The sequence below is a fragment of the Suillus discolor genome, assembly GCF_016758755.1.
Source record: "Suillus discolor strain FC423 chromosome Unknown F5147scaffold_8, whole genome shotgun sequence".
Classification (NCBI taxonomy): Eukaryota; Fungi; Basidiomycota; class Agaricomycetes; order Boletales; family Suillaceae; genus Suillus; species Suillus discolor.
In genome coordinates this window covers 694,668-716,155 of record NW_024541255.1, presented here as the reverse complement: position 1 = coordinate 716,155, position 21,488 = coordinate 694,668, and the positions used below count along the sequence as shown (strand labels likewise).

At 38.8% G+C, this 21,488-nt stretch overlaps 3 protein-coding genes across 3 annotated transcripts; 1 reads left to right on the top strand and 2 right to left on the bottom strand.

The window, feature by feature from the left end:
- Positions 1-10,807: 10,807 nt before the first annotated feature.
- Positions 10,808-11,409, top strand: F5147DRAFT_569635 (uncharacterized protein; the record flags this gene model as incomplete). Its single annotated transcript, XM_041430957.1, has 2 exons — positions 10,808-11,098; positions 11,167-11,409. The coding sequence occupies 2 exons, from the start codon at positions 10,808-10,810 to the stop codon at positions 11,407-11,409; spliced, it is 534 nt and encodes a 177-aa protein (XP_041297006.1).
- Positions 11,410-12,125: 716 nt separating this feature from the next.
- F5147DRAFT_743743 (DNA breaking-rejoining enzyme) lies at positions 12,126-13,364 on the bottom strand (the record flags this gene model as incomplete). Its single annotated transcript, XM_041439622.1, has 7 exons — positions 12,126-12,284; positions 12,341-12,430; positions 12,483-12,720; positions 12,953-12,966; positions 13,018-13,055; positions 13,124-13,201; positions 13,268-13,364. 7 exons carry the CDS (start codon positions 13,362-13,364, stop codon positions 12,126-12,128), a joined length of 714 nt encoding a protein of 237 aa, XP_041297005.1.
- A 27-nt stretch (positions 13,365-13,391) lies between these two features.
- Positions 13,392-13,853, bottom strand: F5147DRAFT_769742 (uncharacterized protein; the record flags this gene model as incomplete). Its single annotated transcript, XM_041441066.1, has 3 exons — positions 13,392-13,518; positions 13,565-13,656; positions 13,710-13,853. The coding sequence occupies 3 exons, from the start codon at positions 13,851-13,853 to the stop codon at positions 13,392-13,394; spliced, it is 363 nt and encodes a 120-aa protein (XP_041297004.1).
- Between the last annotated feature and the right edge of the window lie 7,635 nt (positions 13,854-21,488).

The window sequence follows — 21,488 nt, the reverse complement described above, 5'->3', positions numbered from 1 at the left end:
ATCTTAATATCTCTTTGGTGCCCCATAGTTAGTCTTTCTAGCATGAAACAACCTTCTGGCTTATCCTTTGAGAGGAATGCCAAGGAGTATGTCAAGATCATCTACTATAAGTTCATACATGCTGACCATTGAGACATCAACCTATGTATAGTTGGTTATCTTGAGATGATGGGACCAAAAGCATTTTACATTAATGATAGATCTAAGTTGTTGACTACTATAGTATTGCAAACACTTTGAATACATATGATGGCTCAAAAAATTGCCCTATGGAGATTGATAGAGATATGGTGGAGATATGAGGCTTACAAATGATTTATATTAATAATTAGGTATTCTAATACTTTAGGTGACTTCCCTTGGCTTTGGTTACTACCTCTATCTTTCTAGGCATACTCAATCAATTTCTAATGATTCTTTACTATAATATTTCTCTATTCCACTACTACTCCTTCTCATAACTCCCATACTTCTTTTGAGAGTGTGTCATAAGCTTGAAGCTTCTTCTTGAGTATTCCCTAGAGATTTTCAATGATATTGACACTAGGAGACTAGTGGCCAGTCAAAAATAGTGATATTCTGTTCTTCAGATCATTTTAGGGCTATCCTAAATATAGACTTAGGATCATTATCTTGTTGGGAAATAATGTCTTCTTCATTAATCCTGGATTCAGCTAGGCTAGGCAGCAAATGGTCATTCAGAATGTCCTATTGTAGCATATTACAAGATGGAAAAGTAATTTTTTTTGATATGTAAGACAAAAACTATGGATTGCAATATAAATTTCATATTTCAAAGACCAACTCAAGATTAGATAGTCTAAAGACAGCAGACTCCTGTTGTGACCTTCTGCAACTAATTGCATGATCTATCCACCTATCCAAACTTGTCTTCTCAGCCTTACTCAGAGAATTTGAGTGGAAACTAAATGATATTGAATGTACTTTTATTCCTATCTACAAAAACTTTTTATGAATGTCAGTTGGCCTTATTCTAACATTGTCTACATAAGGGAATACACATGATGTAGTGCTTAATAGGGTGATTTGTATTTGTGATTGTTAAGCAGTATATTAAGCCTATGATTTGTTAGCCATACAAGTTTAAGGAGAAAGCAAAAAAAATTGTTTTGACATTTTGAATAAATGATAAGTGTCCTGTTCTGAGAATTAGTGAGATCATGATTCTTGAAAAAAAATTAAATGTACTTCAGCAAATGAATAATCATGCATATACATGAAGGCATCTAAAGTGCGATGGTTTCGGGAATGCTCATGTGCTCATGTGGCTTTCGCATAGATATGTATAGATTCACCTCTGTTGCTTGCCTCACTTACCTTACTTAAACCTCTTTTTGGAAACTTATGTGGTTTTCTTATATGGGCTTGCTAAGACTAAGACTAAGACTAAGTAAGGGTGAAAAAAATCCAATTTGAGAGGAATTTTTGCTAAGTCTGAAAATACTGCCAAATGTGATATAGTGGATAGCAATCCTCATGCCTACTGCGCTATGGGAATGCAACAGACAAACAACACAATTTTCCTACTATATGAGAAAGGCATCGAGAATAACAAAAGCAATAATAGAAATTTGATTGCACTTTTGGTTACACAAATCATTACACAACTTGGCTGCTGCTTTTGAATAGAATGGTCGAGTTAAATTGCCTTTCCCTGTAGTCAAGAGTTTAGAGTAAGTTGTCAAAGAGGTAGGGAGCACTGGACTCTGGGATATGTGTGACATATGGTAAACAAATATAAACAGGCAAACCACAATTTAAAGGTAAACAATCACTCAACCTAGAGAGGTCAGGAAGTCATATAAATAGGTAGCAAAGTGGAAGAAATGATACTGTAAGTGTGTTGGCACAACTAGACACATAAGAGACATAGAAATGTGTACTATAGAGGTGAATGATCATATAACTAATAATATACAGTAGAGTCACTTTTAAGACTATCACAGATTCAAAAACAGCAAACTGTATAACCCTCAGCATGTAAGCATCCTAGTAGTAGGATTCTGAAGATTGAAGCCTATGTACTGATCACAAGTGTCTAGATAGGCTGGTCAGGGGCCAAGCAATTTAGGTGTTACATTTTCAACTTAAAATAGTACCCTAGTTATAGAATTTGCTGATGAGATGCTGGGATTAATGAACATGTTATAAGTGATGTGTATAGCTGGTTGAAATATTGTGATTAATTGGCCTGTATGCTAGGCTGGAACAGTAGGAAAAGTGATACTGGTTATGGAGATTGGCAGTCTGGTGAGTTATAACTCGTTTATTCTGTAAGCATCATGAATGCACTATAAGGTCTCATAAGAAAATATCAAGACTTACAACTGAGAAAGTGGTTGGGATATGGGTGTGGATGAAACTGTGATAACATTTTGAATTTTATTTATTGATGAATGAGTGTCCTCTAGGACCTCAGGGGCAGATAAGAGGAACATGCCAACATCTGAACAACACCTCTTAGCCTTGGGAGTTAAAGAAGTACTAGTAGAAAGTATTCACTTCCTGGAGGAACCACTTTCTTAATGCATCATTTATTCATCATTGCTAGGCAGGGAAGAAGTATATGGACTGTGATGCCCAACAGTCTCAGGCCGTATTGTTAGTTTAGCTAGTATAATAGAGGACATAAAACAGTCTGTAAGATCTGATTTTTTCTGGGCAGTTGATGAGATCTCGTGTTTGCTGTAGTCAGGTACAAACATATGTTCCTCCATAGCGTGAGCAGAAGAAAATTCACCTTCATTTTGAGAGAATCAGTGTGATGCACTGTCATATCTATGGTGATGTTCAGCAGGATCATCTGATATATCCTGGAATAGGAAACATATTTTTCCTAAGGGTAATTTCTTATACTTCATGTTGCATTAGTATGTCCAACATCTGTACTAACTCTTAGATATCTCAGTCCTATTGCCAGTCTACTAACTCAATGTTTCTCTGGCAGGGGAAACTTATGACTTTGTCCTCTAAGTTTATTATAATCACCAGCTTGAGTCTTTTTAGGTCAAAAAGGTTATAGTCTATAGGATGTTAGTTATATGATCATTCACCTCTACAGTATGTATTTCTATTTGTCTTATGTATCTAATTGTGCCATATTACCCATATCCTAGAGTTGTGCTTGCATGAATGAATATATTATAAGGCTTAACAAACAATTATGCTAATAGACAGAATAATCCCACCATCTGCATTAGCAAATTCTGGATCAGTAGGTGGTGCTGAGAGAATGTGAAGTATTGAAAAACTTGAGACCAAATTTGCTAGTGATGTGGATCTAATGGTAGGTTGCTGTGGAGCCTCAATTAAGTTCAGAGAATTTGATAGTGCTGAGTGCCTTTTGACAATAGCTGGAGGTGTCAAGGAATTAAGTGACTGATGTACAGGAGAGAAGCCCCATGACTGTGTAAAATAATGATAGAAAGAATGCTTACAAAGTAGACCTTTCTGCATGAGAAACATGATTCATAAACTGATGGTTTAGACTTCAGAGCTCCACAGCTCCCACATACTAGACATTTGATTATGTAATGATGCATTGCATGCTGCCTTTGTTGAGGAATTGTTTATTTTGCAGGTTGCATAGCCTACATCAAAGACAGCTATGGAGAGGCTGTTGTACTTACTCCAAGATTTACAATCACCTAGTCTGCTGCCAAAGACAATGACTATAGTGTGGCAGTATACAAAGCCTAGCATAGGATAGAGGAAATCTAAAAAAGTAATACTGAGTTGATTGTAACTACAGGATAGTATTGGGGTAAAACCATTTTGATTCAAGCCTTGAGACAAGAGTAGGAACCTTACTTACTTAACAGGCACTGTAGAAAGTTTGACATAAACATTTTAGATTCTGTTGCCCCCAGGGAGTAATTACTCAGTGAGTGTAAAGTACAGATAGATCACATTAAGGTACAGCTTTGATCAGACACTGCAGGCATTTTCCCATTTTCCTCTACTAAATATCCAAAAAAAATTGGTTGAGAAAATATAAATTCTCCCTCATTTTTCTGTCAAAACATTGAAAAAAAAGTAATTCATATATCAATCATTTTCTGTGTATGGATATGATGCAAAATTAGTCATGTTTCTTCTATGATAGTGCTGTATTTTTCATCTATTGTCTTTTAAATAGCAGCTTACAATAAGGTTAATTTTCTCCTCTGTGTTTTTCAAATATACTATACATAGAATATGATTAATACATGAATTACTTTTTTTCAATGTTTTGAGAGAAAAAAATGAGGGAAAATGTATATCTTCTCAACCTGCATGAGTGATAATGCAGTTTATGCCTGACATCTTGTGGATTTCATTGAAATAAAGTGTATTAGGCAAAGCATTGCAAGAGTTGTCAGAATCTTGAGTCTTACACTGATTTATATAAGCATGAACTTGCAGACAATGAAGTATATATATACAAGATACCTCACCCACTCTTGTAAGTCTAAGTGTAGCCAACTCTTGACATTTTCAAACTCATTCATGTATAACAGTTCATGTACTTGGACTGTATATATGCAGAAGGAACAGAACACAGGCCATAGATATCATCCATATTCTAGGACAGCATTTTCAGAGAGTGAGTGAGAGACATTGGGTCAGACATTAGATATGCTGATACTTTTGTTTGCTAGTCATTTATACTTGGTAAGATGATAGTGATACATGACACTGATACCAGAATATAAAGGCACTCCACAATATATGACTATAAGGTTAGACTGCAGATGGGGGATACAAAAGAGAATCTAGGAATGCTAAGAATTCTTTGTGTTCAGCATAAACTTTAGGGGACAGTACTGAGGAAAGGAACCATCTGTAACTAAAGTTATCCTTGACTGCTTCAGATATATAGGGTTCATGTTCATATGATAGGAAATTGGCATAAGTTAGAGTGAGATCCATAATTTTACATCTTTATGATGACTGTGAAGTGGTTGAGTTTGCATTTGAGATGTCTATGCAAAGATAATCAACTTAGACCTTGCATGGAAAGCCTAACCTTTCACATGAATCAGGAAACTGAGGATGGTTGAAATTGTGTTCAGCTTCGAGGCAGCTGTTCAAAGACAATCAAAAACCCCATGTGGTAAGCCTAGCCTCTCACACAGGGTTGAGGGACTAAGTTGAATGTGAATAATACAATATGTATGGTGAGTATTTTCCAAAGACAGTATAGTAAGGGTTATAAAAAAGTTGATGCTGGTAGATACATCAGATGTAAGATGATGTGTAAGATGCAAAAGCCTGAGTGATCCAGGAACACCTAGCATTCTGGAAAGTTTCAGTATGTTGGAGTGAATAGACTTCAGCTTAAATCCAATTATGAACTTAGAATAAAGAATAAGGTTAATGTGATCTGCAAGTGCTGAGCCATGGAAAAATCTGGCACAGCTTACAAATCATTTTGGTGATGAGAATTTCTTTGCGGTTGTTGTAGATTATATAAACTGAACTTGGACTACTAATTTCTCCAAAGTAACTTTCGACTTGACTTAAAACAAATTTGAAAGTCCTTGTTATTGAGAGAAAGGACAGCTCAGCTGTCCACAACTTGCAGTGATGTTTCATAGTATGTCCCAGTCTGACTGTGCCCTCAGTCATAATGACTAGGCTGTCTCTGACTAAAGAGCCTGTTTCAACTAGTTCCAAACTGATACTTAATTAGAGAAACACTCAGTGTATGCTCCAATAAACATGAGATGAACTTTAAACATATGAGTAGTAAATAACAAACACTAGGATAATTGCAATTACATGTGTTGGTTAAGCCACTGACAAGGACAAATGTACAATGAAGATAACTAGGTAAATGAACTTCATCATCTAAGTACATCAAGGAGTTCTGCATTTCTTTCTGTATAATCTTCAACCTAGCAAGTCACTATGTCATTGACTATAATATTTATACCTATTTAGCTATGCCGCACAGGGCATATGACTCATAACATCATTTCATTCAAATATTAAACTTAGAGGCATCTAATTCTACAGGGCACTATAAAGTTGATGAAATAGACTCTTACAACTCTGAGGTGGATTATACCAAATTTCATCTCCTCTGGCTCACAATGCTCCTTGATGTGAGCACAAATTTCATTCTGAATCAAACTTATGCCTCAAGCTTGCACTAACTTGAGATGATTTAGGCAGTCCATATTGCTTGACAATGGATAGATTTGCTGAGGTGTCAGTATTAGTCCACTTCAAACATACAACTGATAGTAGTACTAGCATGATATATGACACTTCTATAATACTCTTCATTGTTGCAGAATCCTTTGGTTGGGGTTCATACTCATATCCTAATTGTAATTTGCAACAACAACACCTACTGATATGAGACATTAGATATGACTGGCCTATAGGCTGGAATATTCTCATCATTATGTCATTCTATAAACTCAAGGACCTCTCTCTGCCATTAGACTCATGCTGCTAGTACTAATATGTCCTTGGGTTTTTAATAAGGACATAACTTATGGGCATCAATGGCAGTAATAAAGACAAGATGCTTGCAATTTTCCATGTAACATTGGATTTTCACTATTATATCTTTACTAGTCTGTGAGAAGGTGATTTCAAAGATCCAGAATACCTTTGCACAACCACTAGCATCTTGGAATTTCAAAGCACATCTGGAACTCCAATAGTCTTGCTCTAAAACAAAATCTTAGTTGTAGTTTATACTAGGAACAGGGGATGCTACTAGAAATTGACAAGCATTGATTTGATGACACTCTCAATACCCTTGCACAGTGGTATCTGAAAACTATCATGAATACAGAAAGGCAGTTTGGCTAGAAGTACACTATGGTGTATAGAGAAGGGGGAGAGTTGGATTCTGATCAGTAGCAATTAATTAATTTACTGTGTGAAGTTTTCACCTGTTAGGACTATATACAAAGGATAGAAGTTTCTATAAGAGTTTATATGCTAGAGAAAAGTCTAAGCAAATCAGTAAGCAAAGAGCTAAGACTATATATAACATCACCTATTCTTACCCATATTCTCTGTAGAAATGTTCAGGAAAGCTAACCATTACACACCATGACTCAAGGTCAACTTGAGGCTGAGATCTCAGTGATTAATCACAACTAGGAGGATCAGCCAAATGTCAAATTGGACAGTACTAATTCAATCTTTATATCTCTCTTAGTTCACACTTAGTGGCTGTAATGCATAGTGAGGTGCCATTTACATAATGCAGTAGTGATAACTGAAAAAATAACTTCTTTCAACTTCTTGATTAGATCTATGATCCTGCTGGATTCTTGGAACAATGATATTCCTAGATTGTCAAAGCTTCTCTCTTTAAATTTTGCTCCTTGAACCTCCTCAGACACAGAACATCAATATTGAGCTGGGGTTCCAACCAATAAGGGTTCTTAATCAACTCCTTCATAACTGACTTGGATTCTTGGAACAACAACATTCCTAGATCCAAGTAGCTTCTCATATCATCTACATAATTACATACACAATAGACTCAGTCTTTCAACCTTATGTGAGAGGCCTGGCTTTCTGTATGGAGTTTCTTTATCATTTTTGAACAGCCATCTAAACTCTAGGCATTCTGAATCTTCAAGTACTGACTCAATCTACACTCCATGACCATCACAGGAGTGTTAGCACTAGTATATTGTGGAATAGTCCCTTCTAACTTTCTATCATATAGATAGGACCAAATCCATTTGAAGCACTCCTCTTTTCTTCAGCACACTTCCCTTTTGCTGAGACCCTTCAGAATACCAGGCATTCCTGGGTCCCTTAGATATTTACATCTTACATATATGCATCATCTCATATCTGATATATTTACAAACATCGACTTTTTACACCCCTTACCATACTGCTTGCTGGGATTGCCTTAAGTCCTGAGGTTTAAAGTATGCTGAATCTTTGAGGAATACTATGTCAATCACATATTATATCATTCATATTCAACTCAGTCCCTCGGTCTTTGATTGTTTTTAAACAGCTGTCTCAAACATACCAGAAGTATAACAGCACTCCACATCTACATCCAAGGAATGCAGCCCATTTAATTAAGTATGATGATAGCTTGTTTGAAGACTTCTTTTGACCTTGAAAATACATTCAAGTCAGTAAGAGCAAAGCAGTACTTGGGTAGAAAGAAAAAGGTTGTGAACATCAAGATATTGAACCTTGTGTATTATTTTCAGAAGCTTTGAGATAAAGTCATTCTAATGTGATATTTCTTTCTAGAAATCTATTTTGAAAAAGGTTAGAGCAGAAACAGATGGCAGAAGCAGCCTTTCTGATATTTCAATCAACCTGATTGAATCACTCCACCAAGTTCAATCATTTACAATCATATACATTTCACTGGTAGGAGTGAGGCAGCTAGTTAAAATTATCTGATGCAGTCCAGTGTAAAACACTTGCATGCAAGGTGCTTAGAGACAGATGACAAGTTTAAAGATAAGCCAGAGCTAACCATTTATGAGGTGATTGATGTTATCGACCATCATTTTCCAGTAATGAACTTCAATCAGCATTCAAATGATTTGTGTGGTCAAGACATCATGTATCTAACAGTTATAGTCAATTTCAATTCTTATTTTTACCTTAGTGATGTTGGAATGTCAAGGGAGGCTGCATCCCTATTTTGTAGGCAAGTCACAAAGATGAGAATGAAATATGATTGAGCTATAGTACGAAGCAAGGCAAAGGGGAAGAAATGTACTTGCACTTCTGATGATGAAGATAAAAACGTGCACAACTATTAATATTACTGTATCTTAAATTTACAGATGCATCTCAATGTACTCTCTAACTAAATATATAAACCCGCAGAATCTTATTGAATCTTCCCTCCATACAATGGTCTTTGCCCTACCATTGTCCCATATTTCCAAAGCCACAACTTTTGTTTTTGACAATTGCAAGCTGCTCTCAATCATATCAAGCCTTTCAATGAAATTTAGCTTGCAATTTGTGAGGCAACAGAAGTTGATACCAAAGGAGTGACTTTTGTTATGGATCTGGAACACATTGATAACTGTGATCTAAGTAATATTTCATGAGTCAATTGTTTGTATAGTACTATACCTATTGTATGTTACTAGTTCTACATCAGCTTACCCATGTAACTAGTTATAAGCCAACAAAAGTGAAATCTTCCACAATATTACAACTTCTCTTGAAAACAACACTATCTGCTGGTGGGTGTGACATTCGGAAAACACCATTTCGGATTGCTGACATGAGCAATGAACATATTTCTTGCTTCAATCGCGGTGGCACAGACCCCCAGAACTGCACCCAGCAGGAATCAATGTTGTGTCTCAGCCCGTCATCTGTCATTGATCCCTTGGCTGTTTCTGGCCGTACCATATGTTCTTCGCTGCAAACAGACAATTGCTGACCCGCCTGCTTTTCCCCAGATCTCAATTTCTCTCGCTGTCGTCCACAGTGAGATCACATGCGGACTCGAGTCGAACTCATCTGCGAACCCCTCTGCTGCTGTCACCAACCAAGGAGGCCTGCACATGGGCGGAGTCCTCATCCTCATTGCTGCATTAGTCTTCCTCATCCTCCTGGCCACCTACCACTGGTGGAGGCCAAGCATCCCCATCAATTCTTTCTGTGGCTGCTGTCTTCTGCCCCCTTGGCACTGGAGCAAGTCAAACAACTGCGCCAACATTGTCATGATGATGTCCCTCAATCATACCACTGCTGCCATGGTGGGCTCTGTTGCTGACTCATTCTGAAGTGCCAATGCTGGTAAAGTTGAGCATGTCCAGTCTGCTGAAGCACCCAGTGCAGGCCAAGAAGCTCAGGACTTGCCTGATGTGGACCACACCCTGCCCTTCCCACTCTGATTTCAACCAGACAGTGAGCCCGAGGTCCAATACATCTCCATGTGAGTCGTCCATCTTTCTCTAATCGCCATCTTCCTATGGGCTGACTTGGACGAATGCCACCACAGTAAGCTCCAATATGAATGTTAAAGCACTGAAGAAGCAGTGCCACCAGCTTGGACTCACCTCCACTAGCACCAAGTCTGTGCTTTGTGAGCGGCTGGAAGCCTTCAGTTGAGACCAAGATTCATGGGATAGGTATGTGAATTGGGCCCACTTCAAGAACACAGTTCTGGCTCACCTGTTATCATCCTTTGAAGGCTCCAGCTAGGGGCTCACAAAGCTCATAAGGGCCCATAAGTGGGATGTTTGACAACTAAGGCCAAGGCGGACCACATGAAGCAATCAACCCAACGTCACACCCAGTTGCTGCTTGGTACTGAAGCGGCCCTCTACCTCTGCTCTCACTGCCACCACCAGCTGCTCTAAAGACATGCGCATGCAAGACAAAATTGCAGTGCTACTGCCTTAGGCGAGCCCCACCTCCTGCTCCTGGCCCCCTTTCATATTTGATGTGTTTGTTGAGCAGGCTGATGCCATCAATAGCAAGTATCCCTATGCACTGACAGATGGCACACTCAAAGTAGCAAGCACCCTGTCTGCTTGTCTCAGCGCCACTGGTGACAGCACTAGTTTTTTGCAGCATTCTGCTGATGCCCTCTTCAAAGATACCATTATTCAGAGCGTAGGTATGAGACTTGTCGGAATTGTCCAAGATGCCCTCCTACAGCCAGGTGCTAGATCTACCAGCATCCATGCTGGTGTTGACGAAAACCCAGTGGTAGCTGTTTCTGAGGTCCCCATCAAGTCTTGTGAGCTGACTGATGTTTCAACAGGATGCTGTCAGTGCCATGCCACCACCACCACCATCACCACTACCACCACTACCACCTATGCCAGAGCCAGCCAGTGACAAGCTGCACATTGTCATGCTTGGGGATGGCACTGTTCTGAAACTGGCTGATGCTGATATTCCAAACCCCCCTGCCATCAGCTTCGTAAACAACATCTCACAGCTCAACAGCATGTGGGATGACCACATGGTCCACTGGCGGGGGGAGTCTGTCATGAATATTCAAGGCCACCCAATTGCACTTGAGTACTGGCCCTTGCTATACTGCTATAGCCGTGATCATCAGTGGAAGGACACAAAGAGTAAGTGGACAGACTGGTGGGTAAGTGCTGTTCTTGAACCTCGGGCCTTTGACTACAGCTTGCTGATGTGCTCTGTGCCCTCCTTTCTGTTGCCTAGTATGTTGTTGAATGCTATCGGGAAGGCACCAAAGCGCAATTCTGGGAGGAGTTCAGTGCTGATGGTAAATGCATGACTTATACTGTGATCGTCCAGAAACTATGTGCCAAGCGCAAGATGGCCCTTGCTGCAGCTGTTGAGCATGCTTGCAAGGAATATGGTGACAAGTTCAATGATCTTTTCACATATTGGAAGGGCGGAGAAGAGCATGTGATGGTAAAACCATCGGCGGTTGCTAAGTGATTCAATCAATTGGCTGGTGGACATGTTCATGGGTGCCGCAAAGGACAGTAAATACTAGGGCTGTGCAACTAACTTTTCCTTAGGACTATAGTACTGTAGGGCATTGTTCCTTGCAGAGCAGCACAGTTTCAATGAGAGCATCATTCAGAACGTTTACAAGCAACTTAAAGATTATGCAGAGGTGAGGGATGTCATTGAGATGATGTGAGGTGATGCAGAGGAGTGGGCAGTAGAGGAGATCTTAAAGTGAAATGAGGACGAGCATGTCAAAGAAAGAGATGAGAGCACGAAAGCAGAGGATGCAGACATCAAAGATAAGGAGGATTAAGTGGGCATTCTGGCACAATCTGTAGCCAAGTATACAAGGTGTTTTGTCAATATAGTAGGCCTACACCTAAATCACCAGGAGACTATGTCTCCACATCCTCGGCTTCCTCATATGCTTATTCGTAGGTAGGCTAAGGTTTGGGTGGTGTAGGGGTCAAAATGTCTTATTGTGGGTTGAGTGGACTGAGGTTTGGGTGGCACAGGGATCAGAATGTCTTATCATGGGTTGAGTTGACTGAGGTTTGGGTGGCACGTGGGTAGCAGGGGTTAGAATGTCTTGTTGTGGGTTGGGTTTGGGTAGTGCATGAGCTATTATTATCCATAGTGCAGGTGGGAACACAGGTGATCATACATTCTACATTACACCTACTAGTAGATGGGGTTGAACTTTAAGCACAAGCCCAGCACCTCCTGCACTGTGGGCACTTAACCATAGGTGGCCTGTTAGGATCAAAAAAATGTTCCCTTGGCTCTATGGGGTCATCATTCGAAGAAATGAGATACTTCACTATGGTTAGGTTGAAGAATTCTACACTCCAACCTTCCCACTCACATATCCTCCTTAGCAGCCAGCATTTTTCGATGTGGAGATACTAACAGCCACCCTCTGGAATGAGTGCGTACCATAAGGGGTAGGGTCAACATTAATGTCCAGGAGATTGTTGTGAAATAATTTGAGGAACTGTTCAGAGGACTGGCATTGTGTGCATCAGGAATTTGTGCAGCTGGATACATCAGGAATATACTATTGGAGAGTTTGCTTCTGCTATGCAGTCACCGGACACAATCTTTTGGAACAAGTAACCTGATGTGATCTTGGACTCGCTCAACCAGGCAGCAAGCGCTCTAACAGGGCAGATATGGGCTTCACACGATGGAAGGGACCACAGATGAAATGGCTTGATCTCTACAGGACAGTCAGAATGTGTACTACAGCACAAATGCTTCAAGTTTGAGGCATCATGAACCTCCATTTTGGTGGGTCTTGTGGAAGGGGAGGTGCAGGACCATCCGGTCCTCTGCTTGGAGATTGTGGACCTGAATCTTTAGCACTTTGTCAAAATGAAGCATGCATAGAAATCATACTGTGTAGGCTGTCTGCAGGAGCCTCTGGACACACCTGCCACCCCATGAGTTCAAACCAGATTGCCCCCGCTCACCAGGTTGATATTTTCAGATGGTCCAATTGTGAGCAAGGTGGTTGTGGTGGTATAACTTGAGCAAAATATCCTGCAAGAGCTGAGTAATGAGTGAGTCATTCAAGGGCCAGAAGCAGCTTACCGACATTATGGCATAAGCACTATTTGCAACTTCACCAGCTTGAACCTAGGGTTGGATGGTCATTGATCAAGAGAGGTGTTGGATGGGCAAAGAAAGCTTATCTTACATCTATGGAGGGAGCACATATATGATGACACCTCGATAGATATTGATGGGTTGCCAATCATAAGCCCACCTCCGACATCTGACTCATGCTAGGGCATGTTGCCCAGGCCATTGAGCCTCCCGAAAGTGTATGTCATTGACGCACACATCTTCTGCACATGACTGTATGTTCCACAGTCCTGGGTCGATGGCTTTGTGGTGCCATCGATATTGAGGAAGTCAGACCTTTGATCAATCAGCATGGCAAGCCCCATTCTCACGAGACAAATTTACATATTCATGATCCATGCAATGATCAGCCATGGTGCATTGGCACGTGGCTTTTTGCAGAAAAACTCCTTGTTGCTCCCCAGCAGACCAAGGCTAGTAAGAAATGCAACACATGTGTTCATCAGCCTGCAAGTAGTCAGCATGCTCAAGCCAGTGGGTAGACACGACAAACTGTTTGTATTGTGCACTGGTACCTTGGGTGACACCCTTTGAGACATCCATTAGCATTGACTGTAGTCTTGTGAAGTCAGGTGCGTCTATTGACTTCGCAGACATTGATGGGAGGGGGGGTCCATGGTGCAGACATCATCAGATACCCTATTGCTCAGCTCAACAAGGGTTTCCTGTTCAGCCACAATGTCCTCGGTGATATCATCCATCTCAATACCACTAGCTGATGCAGATGGGAGCATATCATGCAGGCCAGGAAAGTGCCACACTAAGTCGGCTGTGGCAGCCATGGTCAACGAACGGAAAGAGTGAAAGCTGGGAGGCCCCTCTCAGACTGCGCCAAAGAGAGAATTGGATTTGTAATCAAGCGACTTGTGCAACAGGAAGGAGGTATGGTATGATAGCAGGAAAGAAACCAAAAATATAGTCCAATTTTTGGATCCAAGGGACTGTCCTAGCGAACGCAAAGACTGTCTTTTTTTCAACCTGATAGGCTGCACTCCAGCCATCCTCCCTCAATTTTGCAGGCAAGCATACTCGTCCACATACATTTCTCAGGTGAAAAAGATGTTTGCAGCTGGGTGTGACATCGGTCAGTTTCTTCAGATCACTGGAGATCTGTTGACAGCACTCACGGCAGTTATAAACAGCAGGTGTTGAGAGTTTCGGTGAGTGAAGTTTGGTGGTAGCCAATATTAAAGCATCCTTCACCTTTGATGCATCAGGGTAACCACGCAAACGGCCAGGTGGCACCCAGATGGTGCAAAGTCCATGATGTGGAAATCATGATGTACAAAGCTGGGGGAGGGGGAGGATCTGTGCTCGAAGAGAATTACGGATCAGAAAGTCAGAAGACAAGGGAGCGACTGACGGCATGGACATACCTATCATGCATATATTCCTTCTCTCCTTCTTCAGCTGCTCCTTGGCACTCACTCACTCTTTTCCCTCCCACTTGCCAACCTCAGCCTGGTCCTGTAGCCTTCACACTGAAAACCCTCCTTTCCAAATTTCCTCATGCTAATGGCTGGTCCTGGACATGCCCTCAGTGAGTGACGTATGGTTTCTGTCCCTCACATTCGCATTTCCGTGATGCCTGCAACGTCTGTTGCTTGCGGCTATGGAGTTGGGTGCGATCGTTGGCCTTAGCACTTAAGCGCCTTTGTTCTTGTTTGTCCCCTGCCTACCCGAAGCCCTTGCATTTTTCGGGTGCAGGGATTGTTAGGGCAAGGAGTCGACAGAGGTTTGGGCTTGGAAACCCAGGGGGGGTGATAGGTGTCCTCTTGTTGAGCTGACAGCTCATGTTGGTATCAGTCAATCAACAGCTTGATGATGGCATCAGTCACAAACGGTCATATCGTAACCGTCCATGACCCGACCATTGTTTTTTGGGTTTGAAACTATACAAGTCTCTGCCGCTGTCACTTTGAGTACATTAAGTCTTAAGGTCAGTTGTAAGTTATGTGATGTAATATGATTTGTAAATTGTACTATTGTCCACTAGCAATCACCAGAAAAGATATATATGGACATTTCCTCTCTCCTTAGTTTATATTTTACATGTAGACAGACTCTTGAAACAACAATGTTCCTGGGCTTTCAATCACTTATTGCAAATTTGTTTCTTCACTCTTCCTCCACACCAAGCCTAGCCTTCTTATTAATAACCTTGCTGAGTTTATTGATTCATTCTTCCTAAGTTATCATGATGTCTGAATGCATGTAGAGGATAATGTTTTTTTAGTGATTGGTAACCAAATAATTTTGCAGTGAAGAGTGATTAGTAGGCAAACTGATAGTTAAAAGTATGTTTGGGTAGCTATCAATGTGGTATAATGTTCAGCAATGGAATCCTTCAAGACCATGACTAGTCAACCACTCCAGACTATTGGGACAGCTCAAGGCTGTACTGATAATACATTTCTAACTATCCAAATACTTCACTGTTTCTGGACAGCAGTTGGATCACTACTACCTGGCCTCTAGACAACAATTGAGGCATTTCAGGGCCTGAAGGCTGACACTTATCTTCAGATATGTATACTAAGCTTCTGGCAACCCAAGCAAATTCTGACACACTTGTTGGTGCAGTTATTTCAGCTTATAAGCCTTGGTACACTATCCCCTCAGAGTTGTCATTAGGTTAGATAAACAACACTGTCATCTTTGTACCTTCATTCTCATATCATCAGAAATGCTCAGCTTTCCTTAATGATTATTCCTCTAGGTTGAGGAAGCATATGGTCTTATCTGTATCATCACCATCTAGAGCTAGAGAGAATAAGAGACCACAGATAGTGGTGCCCCCTATATCCTTATGCCTGACTCTGATAAATAAGCTTCATGACATTGCGACTTTTCCTGTGGCCTCACTACCTATGCTGATGGATAGAATACACAACATTGTGACTTTCTCTGTAGCCTAACCCCTTGTGCCTGAGCTCTTGACACCTTAACATATTTAACTACATTGACTCATAGGCTATTATTTATGACTTTTATATCTATGAATCTCTTGCTCTTCTTGAATATAGAAATATTTTCAAGATAGCAGGAATATTTTTCTTATAAGAATTCAATCTCAATAGTGACATATGCTTAGAGAAGGTATAGCAAATTAATGATGTCAATATGCTGGCCCTCATAAGTATAAATGCAAAGGCTTAAAGAGACAAAGTAGTTGCAAGAATGAGTATATGTAAAAAAAACTCTGAATCAGAACTAAAGGACTATCCTTTGGGTTAGACACCAACATGAATGTGTATGCATGCCTCAAGGCTATCATTTTAAGTTTACCTGCATTTATAATGAATATAAACATCTAGATTTTTTAATACTCAATTCTTTATTAAATGTTTAGTTATTATTTTACAAGATATATATAGCTGATGCTAATATCTAAAGTTTTGAAGGAAATCAGACCTTACCTCAATTTACTTCAGGTAGTTATAAAGTACTTGTCAATCACTAGCATTGATGACATTCTTGTTGTAGTGACTTGTAAAGCATGCAATACTAGTGTAACCCTAGTTTATATAAGTCCTGAGTTAAAAATACTGATAAACAGATACTTACTATTATTTTCCAATCATAATATTACCTATAAAAGAAATATGTGGTAGTTTATAATATAGGAATATCTCAGAGTTGTATAGGATAATGAGGATAATAGAGGAGAATTAGCAGTATCACTAAAGCAAGGTTCATGTAATATATTTTCCAATCTGCATTATTTTCCTGCAAATAGTATAAGAGTATAGATGCAAAAGAATGATTAAATAATGTTTATTGTAAATTCTTTATTTTATAGAATTGACTGTATTGGTAGGGAGAAAGAGAGTCAGAGTAAAACCTTAAAAGCATATCATATTAGGAAGCTAATCAAGGGAAAGCACATCTATACAGCTAACTTGATAGACTCACAGCCATTTGATACTAATATAAATCTAAGAAGAAAGACAGAGAGGCAAAGTGTTAGGAGATTCACAAAAATTAATCATAACAACAACAAAAAGAGTACCTTCTTCACTATGTCCTTACAAGTTTAGGTTATTTCCAATAGGTATATTAGAACCTGTGGCAAGAGATAATGATGTAGATGTAGATTAGCATATATATATATTATATTATATAAATACATTAGTAGATAGTGATAGGTAGCAATCTAATTATTTAATTAAGATGCCCCTATTGATGTCTAAAGGTATTAGTGCAACAACTAGTCCTCATATAATTTTTCTTATGTATCTCAGATTTATCCTAGTAGCACTCTTCATCATGTGTACTACCAACTAACCAAAAATAATAATACTAGGATCCTCTCCTAACCAGAAACTTAAATATAGTATAAAAACACAAGTAGGGTAGTTTCAGAGAAAGCTCAAGAAGAAGATAGTTAGAGCTATTCACAAAACTAAGGAAAATGTAGACAAGTATTGTATCTTCTTAGTATATAGCTCAATACTAACCAAAGTCAATTGTCTTCAAACCTTTGAGTATCATATAGTAGTACTTAAAAGAGCTTACTACTATAGTACTAAATCATTAGAAATACTCAAAGAATGCAAAACAGTTAGAATGTCTTGAAGCTTGAGTTTATTGAATGACTATTAGCCATAATGAAATCCTTATCTTATTACATCTTCCAGCAGTAATTTATAAAAATGAGAGAAAAAACTATATTCTGCTATTATAAAGTTTGGAAAAGTGATCATGCTACATAGAGAGATAAGGCAGATAAAGAAGAAAAAAACAAGAAGTTAGTCTATAAAATAGTAACTATTCAATTAGCTAGAAATGTAAAGCTAGTAACTATATGACATGCTGTAGGATATACAGTAGGTGAAAAAATTATCATCTCCTGGGATCTCATCAAATCAGCTATGTAATTTAATTTAAGACTTCTTTGCCTAACAATCTTTGACTTCTTAATATATAATTGAACATTATGCTAATAGAGTTGGAACCTCTGTAGTATTAAGTTATACTCAAATTTTAAGCTACACTATATGGAAAATATTCATATATCAAGGCAATAGAAGCTATTTACTACCTTTTATCAAAAGGAAGATTAATCTAATCTGTTATACATCATTATACTTTAAACTAGCTAATCACAACTGTGCCAGAAGACTTTACCTACTTATTGTTAACATTTTTGATGTCCACCTTTTCATTATTTGTGGAAAAAATAAGCAAAATGTACTTGGATGACTTTTGTAGGAGACCATGGCTCAGTCAGGTGACATTTCTACCCTCAATTGGATAGGAAAATCATTGGCATTGAATAGTTGTTTTCCAGCAAACATTATATTCTACAAACCACCACCTTATATATTATCATCTGTCTAAATATAAGATTCACATCTCCATCTTCTCATAGCTAAATGCTGTACCTGTTGATTATGTATCCAAACTTTATATGCAGTTTGACATATTCAGAGCTCCTCACTTTGAAAACTGCAAACTGTAACTATCTTGCATCATATTTCCTCTTACAGAAGTTAAAACTAGCAGAACACATCTATTTTTAATGCCACTGGGTTTCATGACCTTATTATTGTCACAGAAGATAAGCTAACATAATTCTCACATACAAACTCTCTGAAGACTAGATGAAGTTTGATAGTTGTGTGCCTCTGGGATCATGGACTTCTCCAGTTATCTAGCCCTATAGATAATGTATAGAGTCTAAAAGATTTATCTGACCATAGTTTTTCCTTATAAGATTCACTCCATAATTGTTTAGAAGCTTCTGAAGTTATTGACAATGAGGCTTGCCTGTAATTATTGTCATTAGTTATTCACATTTCATATTGATTGTGTGATTATCCTCCTGAGTTACCTATAGCAAGTTAAATAACTTGTATCATTCATCACTAAGTTTCCTGACCTTCTGATATGGATAAAGTGATAGGTCAAACATCTCATAGTTAAAAAACCTTTTTGGGTGTAGTATAGCATCAGTCCACAACTGTAGGGAACCTATTTTGGCTCACTCTAGGACTATTACATTCTGCCTTTCAAACTCTTCATTGCTACTCTCTGCAGGAGTGTACTTACTATATTACAGAAAAATACTTAACAAATGAAAAATTCTGGCTTTTGCTAGGCCACTTAATGGGAGCTAGTTGTAATTTGCTAGATATGAAATCACTAAGAACATGCTCAAGAGTTGGATTTAAAGGGTTTGGCTTTAACTTGTGCACTGCACCTCTTACCCAAGTATATGCCCTTAACTTTTGAGGGCTAAAGGACAAAGTCCAGAAGTCCAGAATTTGATATATAGGAATTCCAGCAGACATTCGGAAACAAGAGGAGATACTCAAGTTGGATGGAGGCAGGAATGAGCATAATCTAAGATGATATTCAAACTAAGGTTATACAAAGACTTTATAGGGTTTATATACTACAGGAGACACAACAGAAGATTAGTCAGCACAGTGTGAGGCTATGTATGAAGCATGTGGAAAGCTTATCAATAGTATAACAGAACATAATAAAATAAAGACAGAAATAAATAGAGTCTGGATATCTGTATGAGTGCATTCCTTCAGAGTTCAAATCATCATATTCTGGTTTAATGCTCTAGGACTGGAATAGTTATTCTGTAAGTTTGGCCTTTTCAATTGTTTCAGAAATAATATATTCAGAGAACTTATTTATTGTCTCAATCAGGTTAACATGCACATCACAAATCTAGGTTGGACTTACTGCCTAAAAGCATACAGGTATTATCAATACATCCACTATTCTCCAGTAACTTATAAATATCTCTATCTAGGGCAATTTCGATCTACTGCTACATATTCTTCACAATCATATTATCTGTCTCAATAGTGGAGAAGAGTTTGTAGGTAAGGCCTAGCATCCTTATAGATTGTCCAATAATGGAATTGCTATTGTAGATTACTAATATCATATCAGCAATAGTTCTGTGTACCAACTCAAATTCTAGTATAATGGAACATAATGAAATAAAGATAGAAATGAATAGGGTTCAAATAAATGAGTGTAGTTGGATATAGACATAACTAGATGACTGGAAACAGGGGCTAACTAACAAGGAACATACAAAAGGAGAAAGATATGGAAGAGAGAAGCTAGGCTACTTTGGTCACTTACTACAGATACAGTGTATTCTATCCACAATGCCTACTGCATCTGTAGGCCCTTTGCAATTTTAGGTACATGACAGGTCTTTCATAACAACTACCAGTAGCTAGGTGAACATTGAGCATTAGTGTTGCCACAGCTCCAGTTTATACCAGTTTTAGCCATGGCCTGAGCTATAATTAGTTGAACTAATCATGTAGCTCTGGCTTATATAATCTATGGCCTGGCCTGGCTAAAATAGCCACTGTTAACACTATTTTAAGGGTTAAAGCCAGCTCAAAATATAAAAAAATAATGATCCATAAGTAAAATATGCTAAAATAATTAAACATCGAGCTCGAGCGCCAAAAAGGGAGATGCTGTAGCAGCTGTGATCAATCTGATTCATCGTACTAAGTTGCTAATTGAACATTGATGCTATGAGTCCCCCTGCTGAAGTGAGTGTTCCTAGCAGCTGGTATGAGATTAAGATGCTAAACAAAAATTAGCGCATCTGCAATGCTGAATACTTATGAAGGAAGTGTGAACGGGAGAGAGCAAAATTGATGAAAGCAAAGATGGCTTCACAAAGGCGCAAATCAGGGCAGGCAAGTGGGGAAAAAGTGAATGTCATTGAAAAGCCATCAAAGTGGCGATGTCTGGTGTTGAAGCTGTTTGGTTGCGAGACATGGGAGTAGGTGTGTAGTCACGACTCCCAAGACATGGGAATAGGTAAGTTCTCTGAAATAATTTTCATTGCTCTCCTCCAACACCTTGACAACAGTCAGGATGTATTACAGGGCTGCAACAAACTCAGATTGTTGCTTTGATCTGGATAGCCTAGACCAGGAGACTGTCAGATATGTTTTAGCTAATAATTGAAATCAAATATACAAACACAGCGCAGAAAGAATCGTAAGGGGTGTTGACATGCACAAAACCTGTTTTGTACATGAACATGGCAAATATCTGGTTTATAATACCTTTCATAATAGCCTATGGTTCTACCCAGAAATTTTCTATGCAGCGTCCATATTTTATTTGAGTATTATTGGGCTCAAATTTGCTCAGTACTACTTAACTGTTTAAAATAATACTTATCCTTCTGAAAAATTGCCTTCAAACTTGTGAGTTGTCAATTGGTCAGCAGTTTCTCACACCTCCTAGAATTTTCTTACGCATTTTTATATATTCTAGGGTATGTTTTGTGTCATGTTCTGACATATTTACATACACAGGTTTTTCATTTTGACGGTACTGAGAGGAAAGTTTGAAAGACTTCAAACTTCATTACATAATCGGTCTCATGTGACTTGGTGGCACATTATGAC